This window comes from Crassostrea angulata, unplaced genomic scaffold (assembly GCF_025612915.1).
Source record: "Crassostrea angulata isolate pt1a10 unplaced genomic scaffold, ASM2561291v2 HiC_scaffold_112, whole genome shotgun sequence".
In the NCBI taxonomy this organism is placed as follows: domain Eukaryota; kingdom Metazoa; phylum Mollusca; class Bivalvia; order Ostreida; family Ostreidae; genus Magallana; species Magallana angulata.
Genome location: NW_026441667.1, coordinates 1 through 12,941, shown reverse-complemented (window position 1 = coordinate 12,941; position 12,941 = coordinate 1). Strand labels below are relative to the sequence as shown.

Here is a 12,941-nt window from a genome sequence, read left to right as displayed (position 1 = left end):
CTTTATTTTAAACTTAAACCCCACAATTGATCTATGTCTGATATTGCTTTAGATGAGAATGACATTGCTTTTATTAATTAACTGAACAATTTCTTAATTGACACCGAATCGTTTAGTCCATAAACTAAACTTATGTGTAATCAAAACTAAAACAATTCTTGAGTTCGCGGCTAAATAAACTCGTATATGAGAGACGCAACTCTCGTGTATTAGATAACCGCTGACCGCTAGGTAGCCCAGCCGCGACCACGGTGACCGATTTTCTCGGCCGCGGGTGATGTAGAGTTTCGTTAACTTGGCCAAATTGCCGCGAGTACTGGTCAACACGTATTACTTTTCCCCTCACATAATGCAATACCCGAACACAAAAACAGTTTAATGAGATCAATAAAGTCACAAACAACATTTTTTGCACCGACGCCCATATCGAAAAATTTACCGTTTTAGAGTTATGAAGCAAAGACTTTTAAGAGCTCTAGACCCCTCATTTTAGGGGCTAGCCCCTTTTTTATGGTATCAAATGAAAGCTCCTAATATTCTGCACAACTTTTGTTCTATATATGTCTAGAAGAAATTTACAACTAAAAAGTTATTGAGCAAAGATATAAGCAAAATTTAACATTTTTAGAAACATAAATTTCGATGTAATTTTTTAAGGAGTATACGTGGGTTAATCAAACATATAAAACTAGGAGGAAAACGTTCAAGATGTCGACATTAAAGATTTGTAAATTAAAACTACTTGCTACGGATCAACTCGGAGCCTTTGCAGGTACACGAGACCCATTAAAAAAATATTCAAAGGGGAATAACTCAAAACCGGAAGTATCGATTTCACAAGTTTTTGTGCTATAGTAAGCTATTATCATTTCCAATAAACCCTGAAAATTTTAAGAAAATCTAATGACAAACAAGCGAGATATTACAGTTTAAAGAAACGTCTAGAAGAAAAAGAAGAAGAAAAATAATAATGAAGAATTTCCAACAGAATCAGTACAAGGTCTTCCGTTGGAAACGGAAGACCTTAATAAGAGAAAGAAAGAAAAGATAGAAATATAAACACTAAACCACACAAACACTCACACACCTTTCACTCAACAAGAAAAAATATGATGTTTATACAAATGACCAAAAATAAATTAGAAGAGTGTCCGAATCTCCGGGGCTGTAGTCCTGGACCAACTACGGACAACCACAACTAAAGTAGTTTCGTCACCACAATCATCATTATCACCACTATCGTCATCATAATCACTATCGTCAACATCATCAACTACAACACCATAATCATCACCGACGTCACCATGAACGACATCATCTACATCATCTTCATCGACATGACCATCATCATCGTCGTCGTCATCATCACCATAACATCATCGTCGTCATCAACATGAACATTGCATCGTCATCGACTTCACCATGAACGACATCATCTACACCATCATCATCGACATGACCATCATCATCATCGTAGTCATCGACATCAATTCTAGCCACATCTGAATCAATAATACGACCGTCTGCTAACTTGCATCGTTGAGATGTCCCTGTTAGTTGATCATCGTTTACCAGTTCTCTACGAATAACGGCACCACTACAACCTGTGTCTCTTAGCACAGTCACTAGTTTATTGCCAACACATCCCTTCACAACTGGCATTTCCGTTTCACAGAAAGCAACCGAATCACCAACACACGGTAAGTTTCCATGTTTCTCGACGTCACTCGCGGCTCCTTGGCGACCTCTACCGCGTCCTGGATATCCATGGTTCCCATTATTGTACGACCCACGTTGAAAATCACTAGGGTAAGTATGTTTCGGTGTTGTTTCTGGTTTCTCGCTCGAATTAAACGGCCTGTTATTCGGACTTTTGCGGAAGTTGCAGTTAAAGGCTTTATGTCCTTGTCGTCCGCACTCATAACACTTCACTGCATTTCCAGATTGGTTTTGTTGCACGGAATCTTTGTACGGCGGTTGTCTATCGGACTGCTGTCGTCTGTCAAAGAGCGGTTTTTGCGTAAGTGAAGAAGATGTCACTGTTCTGGCCTCAGCAAACTGGTCCGCGTATCGCGCCATGTCTTGGATCGAAGTAGGAATCCTCTCCTTTAGGAATAAGGCAAGTTCTTTCGAGCAACACAATAAAAACTGTTCACGTAAGAACAAGTCCTTCAGATCATCGAATGTCTTGTTAGTCTTAGACAGCTGAATCCACCGCTCAAGGTAACTGTCCAGTCTGGTAGAAAATTGCATAAAAGTTTCACTTCCGTCTGGTTTTGAAAATCGGAACTTCTTGCGGAAACCGTCCTCCGTCATGTCAAATCGTTTCAACAGGGCGTTCTTCAACTCGTTGAAATCAAGTGCTGTTTCGGGTGAGAGTCTTGCGAACACATCCAGTGCCTTTCCTTTGAGTAATGCGCTAAGATGAGTCCCCCACGTGTCTTTATTCCATTTCTGCGTTGTTGCGTATATCTCAAATCTTTGAATGTACGCGTCAATGTTGTCTTTCGAATCCTCAAACGGAGGAAGTTTTGGTCCTTTTATCACTTGAGAAGTTTCTTTCTCCTCTTTAGTCACAACACTCGGCTTCATGTGAGATCTCTCGAGTTGCAGTTTGTGATCAAGTTCCAGTTCTTCTAGTTTTTGCTGATGTCTCTTTTCTTCTATCAATCGGGCGTGCTCTCGCTCATCATGTTCTCTTGCGGCGCGCTCTTTCTCCATCTGTAGTTTGAAGTCGCGGTCTCTCTCCTCCTGTCTCTCGACTCTATGTTTCTCACGTTCGTCCCGCATTCTGGCCTGTTCGTCCTTCACGAATTGTTGAAGGTCTTCATCCTTCATCCCCATCTTGGTCCCCACTTCAAGTAGCTCCAGCATCTCCTTGACAGTAGACATGGTGCATTGACTGACAGACCAACTTACCTCAAACTTATCTCATAAAGGGACTAACTTCTCAACTTTTAACAAAACAATCTGCCTAACGTAATGTACTCACCAAGGGAAAAGGAAACAACGACCTACACTTGCTCTTACATGTACTACAAAAGAGATCAAAAAATGAAAAATAAAATAAACCTTGGCAACTGTTCACTTATAAAGATATCTTGTAGTATCTGGAGGAGTCAACTCATCCCACCGCTGCCACCAATTGTAACGGGATGAGCGGAGGCTACTCCAAACAACAACAAGACATCTTAAATTTAACAAAATTTAATAACAAAAAAAATAAGAGAAAGAAAGAAAAGATAGAAATATAAACCCTAAACCACACAAACACTCACACAACTTTCACTCAACAAGAAAAAATATGATGTTTATACAAATGACCAAAAATATATTAGAAGAGTGTCCGAATCTCCGGGGCTGTAGTCCTGGACCAACTACGGACAACCACAACTAGAGTAGTTTCGTCACCACAATCATCATCATCACCACTATCGTCAACATCATCAACTACAACACCATAATCATAAAAGACATCATCGTCATCACCATAATCATCTACTTCATAATCATCACCGACGTCACCATGAACGACATTATCTACATCATCTTCATTGACATGACCATCATCATCGTCGTCGTCATCATCACCATAACATCATCGTCGTCATCAACATTACCATCAAATCGTCATCGACCATGAACATCGCATCGTCATCGACTTCACCATGAACGACATCATCTACACCATCATCATCGACATGACCATCATCATCATCGTAGTCATCGACATCATAACATCATCGTCGTCGTCAACATGAACATCGCATCGTCATCGACTTCACCATAACATCATCATCTTCTCAACATCAACAATATGACACTACAATAAGTGTACAAGTGACACCATAACACCATAATGAAAACAATATTGTATAATACATCATATAAGTATCTCACTGATAGTATCAAACTATGATAATGTATAAATAGTATTATATTAAAGGCAACATCTCAAAATATTGTAAGTAACCCTAACCCTAACCCATAGAAAAAGACGAATTCCATTTAAACACTCTCGCTAAAGTCACACATCAGTGAACACACAGGTAACTCTACAGTGAACAATGGTCAAGGTGACTTTATAGGACGACTGCGTAATACTAATAAAAAGGCAAAAATTTACAAATAAACTACACCAAACTAAATAAATACTTACCACGGTCAGCTATCCGTGTCCGCGTCAAATGCTGAACTTGTGAAACTAAAACATGCCACACAGGCTTCTAACACGATACCCCCTTCACACACTAAGCACGTCTTTATCGCTGGACAGCTCGGCCGGGTATAACTTAGCGCCTATTGTTAGCGTCGGCCAAGCACGTTGCAAAGAATTATGGGAAAAATAAAATCGGGTGTGTTCGATATGAACAGTGATTGTCACACAGAGACATGTCACATGACAGAGACAATATCTTGAATTAAAGAGAATGACCCAAATGCAACTATATTGTTTTGGTATCTTCAACTTTAAAAAAAAACTATACTAGTATGTAGATGTAATAAACCATTGCTGTCCAAACAGGACCCCCCCCCCCTCTAATAATGAAATTCCTTTTTAAATTTCTAAATAATTTGAAAAATAGAGTGTTTTAAAAATTGTCCATTCTAATTGAAATTATCATGTGCACATAGATGGCAGTTACATGTATCATGTGTACCAGCTTTTAGATCAAACTGTACAGAAGTTCCCAAGATTAAGTCTGGTACAATTATATCAACAAAAGACAGGAACATATTTCAATATACCCTCCCCCCTTTCGTTGGATAAAAAAGCAAACAACATGCCTTTTAAAGTTGAAAAAAAAACAAGGAAATTGAACTGGAAATGCCGAACTGTTGAGATGAAATACCTATAACAAGTTCATCATTCTGTGAAGGCCTTCAGGGCTATGAATTACTCCAGCTAACTGATCAAAATCTGTGGTACCATTCAACATTGCCAGTTGAGCTGAGTAGGTTTCATGTATGTATTGCAGTATACTTATCATATCCTCTGATTTGTTTTCACTTTTATCTAGTATATCAAGGATAGCATAGTCAGATTTTTGGGAACTTTCATGGATATGAGAATGTTCAATAAATTTGGGTAGGCAACTAGCATACTTCTTGAGGCAATTCACATTCTTGAAAAGGACATGAGTAATATGAAATATGAAGTGTTCCTCTAGAGATGAGCAGTCTTCAACACTTGGATCAAAGACACTGTTATCTATTCGACAAATATCTCCTAATTGGTAATCATCAGCTAAAGCATCATTTATAATTCTCTTTTCTAAACCAACCAGTAGGAACCAATGCCAACTTTTACGTCTTCGGTCAACACTCATTTGTAAGGGATTCCTGCTGATATCAATATTATCACCTATGATATCACTTGACTGCACTGACACAGACGATGCTTTCATACCTGATTTCTCAATTTCCGCCCTCTCCTGTAGCATCAATTTTTCAATATGTTGCATCTGTCGTTTCAAAAGTTCTTGCTGTTGCTCTGCTGCAGCTGATGTTGACACACAGAGTCCCAGTTTATTTAGGGGGCTAGTGTCTGAAATATATTGTAATAAAATGTACCATTAATATTCAAATAATTTAGCATTTTCATAATCATTTTGCATGGATATTATTGTCACAATCCACAAGAGTAAAACAGACTAATAGACTAAATATTATTCATTCGAATAATTCAATGAAATGAGGAACAATTCAGCTTTAACAAACTATTTTCAACTGAATTACTTTTTTTTCTTCTCAGCGATCAATATCATTTAACATTATTGATACCTCATTTGTGGCACCACCTCGGTCCAGAACTTGAGCAATTAGGTGATGCAAGGAAGACATGTGTTTGTTTCGAAAGTTTAACAACACAGCTGAGCCCACAGATGTTCCAACCTCCGAGTCCTTCACCAGTGTTGAAATAATTTTATAGGTCAGAGGTGCTTAAACCTGAAGTTCTTGATTAAAAAGATCCATGCTGAAATTGGCCAAGCTGTCACATTTAATTTGTCTCAAAATTGATTTGGTTTTAGTAGACACAACGGATGACATGTCCTTGTTGATATCTCTCAAAAGACATGCAAGTATGTGTGGCTTTAAACTGGATGAATAAATAGTTCTTGCAAGTTTGTCTTTCGATGCCTTTGTCCTGTACGTAACCTATGTGGAATAATAAAAAAGTAGCAACTCTAGACTTTTAGCCATAAATTTGTCAAGAAGTATAGTTACACAGACTCAGTTATTTACTATTTACTTATTTACTATTAAATTTATCCAGTTTTTAATTATTTTTTTTCATTTTGGGGGGGGGGGGGGTGAAGAGGGAGGATGCTGTTGAATGTTATGTGAATAGGACTCTCTATGCATAGATAAGTTCATAAGTCCCACTTTTTATTTTACACATGCATGGTTGTATGTCCTACCTTTGAAGAAAAGAGTTGTTTCTTTGGTTTCTTTTTAAGGTATCCGATACATAATTCGATCGGCTAACTTCGGCTTATGTCGTACAAGATCGTAAAACTAAACATAACATGTAAATCTTCTCAAATTTACAAAAACACATTATATAAATTATATTCAATAAATATTAAAAGAAATGAATTGAATATTAAATAAACAAAATTTAAAAAAATAAAGGTAACGCATACGAGAATTCTCGAGATTGTCAACTTCCGTAATGGCGCCTGTAAACAGAAGACGGAACAAACTCGGGCAGTTCAAAAGTCAGCTGAGAATCAAGGCAAGGGATAGCGAAAAAGCGAGCAACAATGTGATCGAGGAACACGATTATACATCTGCACATATGTGTTTAGGTTTTAACGGGTGTAATGTGTGTTGTCCCGGGCTAAATAAGTTGAATGCGGCGAGGAAAATCAGTACGAATGATCTGATATTGAAAGGTCGACGTATTGTAGAATTTATGGTTCTCATTGAAGGTCTTTCGAACTGTGCGAAATGTTTGTGTGGTCCTTTATATCTATCTCTACAAACTGTGAAAGCAGAAATGAAAGTGGGGCTTGCGGGATATGTATATGTACAGTGTACATACTGCGGTAATGTGAAAAGAGTACCTTATGGGAAAAAACAGAAGAAGGTGACAGGCCAGAGAGGAATGCCCAGCTTCTGTGTAAATACAAAGCTCGGTGCAGGTAGTTATTGTTACTCATTCCTATAAAGAATAATCAAGTCTCTTTTGAATTTTTCCTTTGCAACTGTATATAACACTATCTTATGCAAGCATGTATTATCTGATAAATTTATGTTTTTTTAAGCAATGATTGATTCAGTTGGTGGTCCACAGAGAATGAACAATTTTCTTGCAACACTCAATCTACCAACAGTTAATAATAAAAATCTGAAAGTTATGGAACGCAGAGCTGGTGAGATGATTGAGAAATTTGCAGATGAGAATATGGCAAATGAAAGTCAAAAAGCATTCAGAGATGAAATGAGGTGTGTGTATTTGTAAACATGTTGTTATTACCAAAGAAACATACTTTAAAAAAGTGTTTTGTGTTCCTAAAATTATTTTTCTTTCATTTTTTTTTATTGTAATCTATAACATGTTTGTCAAATTTCAGAGAAGTTGCAGCACAGGAGATGGATTCAAATGCAGATTCTTTTGATAAGGAACTTGGTGTGGCAATAATTGAAGATGAATTTAAAGGGTAAATATTTGAAGTTTAAGCATATAATGCTTGATTATAAAAATTAATATTCTCTAAAAATCAAATTTAATTTTCAAAACTGATATCTTGTTTGTTTGTAGAGATCCATCACTAATTGAAAAGTGTAATTCAGGAGCATTTGATCTACTGACTGAGAGGTAAATAAATCAATGAACTGTTTAAACTGATTTTCTATAATCAAGAAATAGATGAACCTATATGAGTTGTAAACATGCTTTCAGTAATAGCTCATCCCCTCAACCTCCTGCCAAAACCATGCCAGTAGAGAAACATGTTGGTGTTTTAAACAGACCTGCATCCACCAAATCAAAAAAAAAAATTATATTCCCCTCAAAGGCCCGATCAGGAATGACTGTAGCAGCTGATCATGCCTGGCAAAAGAGAGGTTATGACAGCTTAACAGGTATTTTTTTTCAAACTATTCCAACATTTTTATGATGCTAATGTAGATCTAGTCTGTAACAATAACATGTATGTATTTGCAATAGGACACACCTTCCTGATAAGTAAAAGGAACAAAGTATTAAAGACAGTCATCAAGCATCGCTCCTGTGCAACCTGTAAATGGTGGAAAAGAAATAGGCCAGGTCAGAGAATAAGGTCTCATAGATGTGTTTGGAACCACAACGGAAGTGCTAGAATGATGGAGAGTGAGGCTGGACTGCTTGCATTGAAAGAAATGTCAAGTCAAGGTACGCCAGTTGAGATAATTGAAAAGGATGGGGATAACACTCTGATTGCCCGTCTAAAGAGTCAGTGTGGTCTGTCAGTTGTGAAAAGACTGGACAAAAATCATTGTGTCAAAAATATTATAAAAACTTTGTACGATCTTCGAAATTCTAAAGTAGTGAAAATATCCAATCAGATAATACAGCATTTGTCAAAGTGCATTAAATACATATTTTCAAAGAATCAAGGTGATAAAGAAGGAATGCGAGAAAATTTGGTAGCTTTGGTTCCACATCAGTTTGGTGATCACAGCAAATGTCACGGGAGATTTTGTGGGTATAAACGCAAACCTAACGAAACTTATGTTCATAGGAGTTTGCCATATAAGGTACCATTGCAGGATCCATTATTACGCCAGAGCCTCGATGACATTTTTGCTCCAATCATTGCCAAAAGTGCCTCATATATAGAATTAGGGTCAAGCCAGGCATGTGAGCATGCCAATAGAGAAACATGTCTGAGAGTTCCAAAACATCTCCATTATGGGGAAAGTGAGAGCTTAGACTGCAGCGTTTATTAATGAGGGTAGAAAGTATTTGTCAGAGGTAAAATGAATGTTCAATTCTTTCTGCTCTGTTTGTTGATATTTCCTGTGGTACAAGTTGGAATTTTGGCAGGTCTGTTCTGTTCTGCTGTTGATATTTCTTTTGGCATTAGTTGAAATTTTGACATTGTTTAATTTGCTTTGTTTTGCCTTTCTGTGTTCACTTGTTCAGACCCTGCAGATTTAGTATGTTGAGGCATTGATATTATAGACTCTCTTTATTACATCAACATGTTTACAATGATATACAGTGAATATTAATTCTCAAGTAATAAATTTTTGATTTGACATTGTGATGATGTTACAATTGTTTGCATTATTGTTAAAATGACACTATGACTCAAAGACAGAAAACTCAGAATATGTTGGAAAATAAAATAATTATATTTAATTCTTTAGAGATCCTAAATGTTTAAAATTTAATTCCATGAAATGTTGTGAACTCATGCATTTTCTTATTGTAATACTTTCAGACATTTGTCAGCAATGGCCTATCTCCTGGACACTTCTGTGATTCGTATGCAGAGAAGATGGATGCTGACAGAATGAAGAGAAAGGATCGGGCCAGATTACCAGAGAGCAAAAGAAGAAGACTATTTTTGAAGGAAGAGAGGTCTACCTCGAAGGGAGGAAATGAAGCAATTGAAGGATTGTCTTATCAATCTGGTTTGTCATTTGACAGTTACAGACATTTTTTCACAATTATTTAAGTATGGACAAGTTTGTATATTATTTATACCATATCTGTTTTAGAAATTGGACTTTCTGTGAAAGAAGAGGATATAGAAAAAATTCCAGATCCTGTGCCAAAGCCCAGCTTTTCCTCCTCTTCAAATTTGAAAAACTGCTCAGCACCCAGTGTTGTTATTTTAGATCTGGAAACCACTGGCCTGAGTAAATATTTTTTTCTCAAATATTTAAAAAAAAAGAAAAGAAAAAAAAGCAAAGCTATACAACCAAATACAAATAGACTATTATCAGTATTTGCATCTATATATTTTCAGTTCAGCATGGCATTATGCCCCACATCACTCAGATAGCTGCTGTGAACAGCAATACCAAGGAGCAGTTCTCAAGATATGTGGCTCCAGAGCTGCCTATTACACCAATGGCTGAAAAAGTCACCAACATTACCTGGAGTGGTGGAGTTCTTTGTTACCGTGGTGAGCCCGTTGATTTTGTGAGAATAAAGACTGCACTTGTGGATTTCTTGGAGTGGTTGGAGAAATTTCCCACCGTAGTGATTGTAGCACACAATGGCCGAACATTTGATTTTCGAGTATTATGCAACGCATTTCGTAGCTGTGGTTTGCAAGATAGATTTTGCTCTAAAGTCTCAGCATTTTGTGATTCACTTACTCTCTTCAGACAGAAATTCCCAAAACTTGAAAAGTATAAGCAAGAATTTCTAGCACAGCATTTCTGTGGTCATACTTACAATGCACATAATGCTCTTGATGATGTCATCAAGCTAGATGAAATCATGCAAGCTGCACTTCTCTCTGTTTCAGACTTTAAAAAACATTCTTATAATACAGAATGCCAATTTCTTCAGGAAGAATTCAATTCTTGTAAGTCTAAAAACATCACTTCCCTTCGCCCTCTTATCGGAGAAAAAATCATGAAATCCTGCACAACAGAAAATATTGCTGGATCTGGACTAAATTTGGGACACCTAAGACTTATATTCAAGAGAAGTGGTGAAGATGGACTAATAGATGTGTTTTCTATGAAAAATAGTTTAGGGAAACCAAGAGTTACATCAGACAAAAAAGTGTTAGGAGAATGTATTCCAAAACTGTGTGCATATTTTAGCAAATGAATTTTATTAATCGGTGTTTTTAATCCAAGTTTGAAATTTGTGTGTCTGTTTACAAGTACATGAACTGTGGAGACAAATATTTCTATTATTTATCAGCAAAAAAAAAAAATAAGTGAAATACATTCATTGTATTGACAATATCTTGACCAAACTTTCGAAAAAACTTTTTTTGTCAAAAAGTTGCCCATGGGTTATCTCTCTTTGTGAGTTGTCGTCCATGATGACCTATTTATTCTTAACTACTATAGCAGCCTTGTTGATTAAACACAAAAAATATTATAGCTTCCAGATATGTAACAGAAATAAAAATTATTCAAAACGACCAAAAATGTTATTTTTTCGTATGTCCTAAATTATGGGTTTTTTGCATAATTTTAAATGTGGAAAAAAAATTGTATTTTTGAAGTATTTACATGTATATGATAAAATACACAAGATAATTAATTTTAGTTCTTATGTTTTTTTATTATTTTTTGTTATAAAATTAATTAAAAGTAGCCGATTTTGAATTTTCGAAAAAGTTCAGAGTTATCTCCCCTTATGAGTTATCACCCTTGTTGACCTACTTTTTGTATACCCCACAGGGTGGTCATCAATATCCAATAAAAAATTCATATGCTTTCCAGGCATCAAATTTTATTGAATTATGGATCGGATACCTTAACTTCTTGCTCTCTCTCATGAGCTTGTTGTTCTTTTCCTTGAAAAGGCACAGTTGATTCTGTCATGGGCTTGGGTTCCATTTCATTGGCACATGCTGCTACAGAGAGGTCACCAGTCCGTTGTGGAGTCAAAGCCAGGGATCGTTTTGTTTTACGGGGGGTAGGAGAATGCACAATACATCGTTTCTTTGTTTTTGGCGTGAATACCGCAGATGATTGTGTGTTGTATTTTTCTCTGAGTGTCTTTAATAGGTTGATTCTTTCTTCTTTTAAAGCTTCGAGCTTTGTTTTCAAATCATACTCAATTTTTGACAGTTTGTTAAGTTTATTCAAACAGAACCCACATACATACTTCCCCTTATCGTCATTTAGTTGAGGAACGTGGTCGAGGACCTCGCACAGCTGATTAAACACCCCAAAAGTATCTGCCTTCTTCGTCGTCGCTGCTCTGAAGGAACAGAAAAAAAAATGAAAAGAAATTTCATTATAGTTTTTCAAGATATTTATAAACATCAATATTGCTTTTAGTGTTTTATGCGTGGTTCTTGTACATAAGGTCATAAAATAAAACCATACGTAAAATAACTATAAATTATACCTCATTTGGTCGTCTTTGACTTTACATGTTCTGCAAAAAATGGTAGATTTGCAGCGTAAGATGTAAAGTTAGCCCAGGACTTAAATTATTAACCTAAACGATGGTTATAAACTTTAACCTTAAAATGAAATTTCTCAAATATGGACCTTAAACCTTAACCTGAACCATAAGGTAATTGGTAAGAACCTCGTAAGTTGTAAGAACTTGTGTTCGAACCATTTGTATATGTTTATACAATAAAATATGTTCAAACCAAGGTAATCCGTAAACCTTCACTTTTAACCTTAAAAAATATGTAACTAAATAAACTATAATTGAACTAGATTAATTGTTTATATACTACCAAATAAGTTTGTACTAAAACTATTGACCTTGACCTTAATCTGTGAGTACCATTTAGTTATAAGAACAATTTTATGAAGAGAGAATTTTACTAGGGTACCTAGAAATGTAATCATTCACCCTATCACCCAGGCGCTACTTGAATCCTTTGATATTACCAATGTATATTAACATACACACATTAGGCGAATTTAAAAACACTTAAACTAGCACTTATAAAGAAAACTGAGTATATATCATTAGAAATTCAAGTTAATCTGTACAAATTATACCTAAATGTTTTTTTAACACAGCAATAAAAATTGCTGTTATTTTCATATCAATTATATTCAGTTATAAAATAATACATTCATAAGTTCACTATAAAGCTTTTTTGTCTACCTTTTTCACGTCCTCTTCTTTCTCCTGCCTTTGGAATTATGCGTTTAAACTTAGCGTGGGTTTTCTACCTTTTTATAATTCCTAAACCATGACCTTAAACTTAAACTATAAACCTTAACCTTTAACCTTAACCTTATTTTTTGATTCGATATTTTAATGTTGAATATTAGCTTTA

The 12,941-nt window shown here is 35.9% G+C and overlaps 2 protein-coding genes across 2 annotated transcripts; both read left to right on the top strand.

The window, feature by feature from the left end:
* Positions 1-6,478: 6,478 nt before the first annotated feature.
* LOC128169272 (uncharacterized) lies at positions 6,479-9,608 on the top strand. The gene is made up of 7 exons (XM_052835432.1): positions 6,479-7,148; positions 7,272-7,452; positions 7,581-7,667; positions 7,769-7,825; positions 7,910-8,091; positions 8,177-8,380; positions 9,435-9,608. The coding sequence occupies exons 1-7, from the start codon at positions 6,677-6,679 to the stop codon at positions 9,473-9,475; spliced, it is 1,224 nt and encodes a 407-aa protein (XP_052691392.1). The 5' UTR covers positions 6,479-6,676; the 3' UTR covers positions 9,476-9,608.
* On the top strand, positions 9,492-10,124 carry LOC128169257 (uncharacterized; the record flags this gene model as incomplete). Its single annotated transcript, XM_052835419.1, has 3 exons — positions 9,492-9,627; positions 9,715-9,855; positions 9,966-10,124. Coding segments are annotated over exons 1-3 (436 nt in total), but the record flags the coding sequence as incomplete, so codon positions are not given.
* Between the last annotated feature and the right edge of the window lie 2,817 nt (positions 10,125-12,941).

Excerpts from the sequence above, each read along its gene's own strand:
- LOC128169272 (XM_052835432.1), top strand. The coding sequence starts at position 6,677 with ATGGCGCCTGTAAACAGAAGACGGAACAAACTCGGGCAGTTCAAAAGT. Across the intron at positions 7,826-7,909 it reads TTTGATCTACTGACTGAGAG|TAATAGCTCATCCCCTCAAC; the intron begins GTAAATAAATCA and ends ACATGCTTTCAG. Across the intron at positions 8,381-9,434 it reads GAAAGAAATGTCAAGTCAAG|ACATTTGTCAGCAATGGCCT; the intron begins GTACGCCAGTTG and ends TAATACTTTCAG.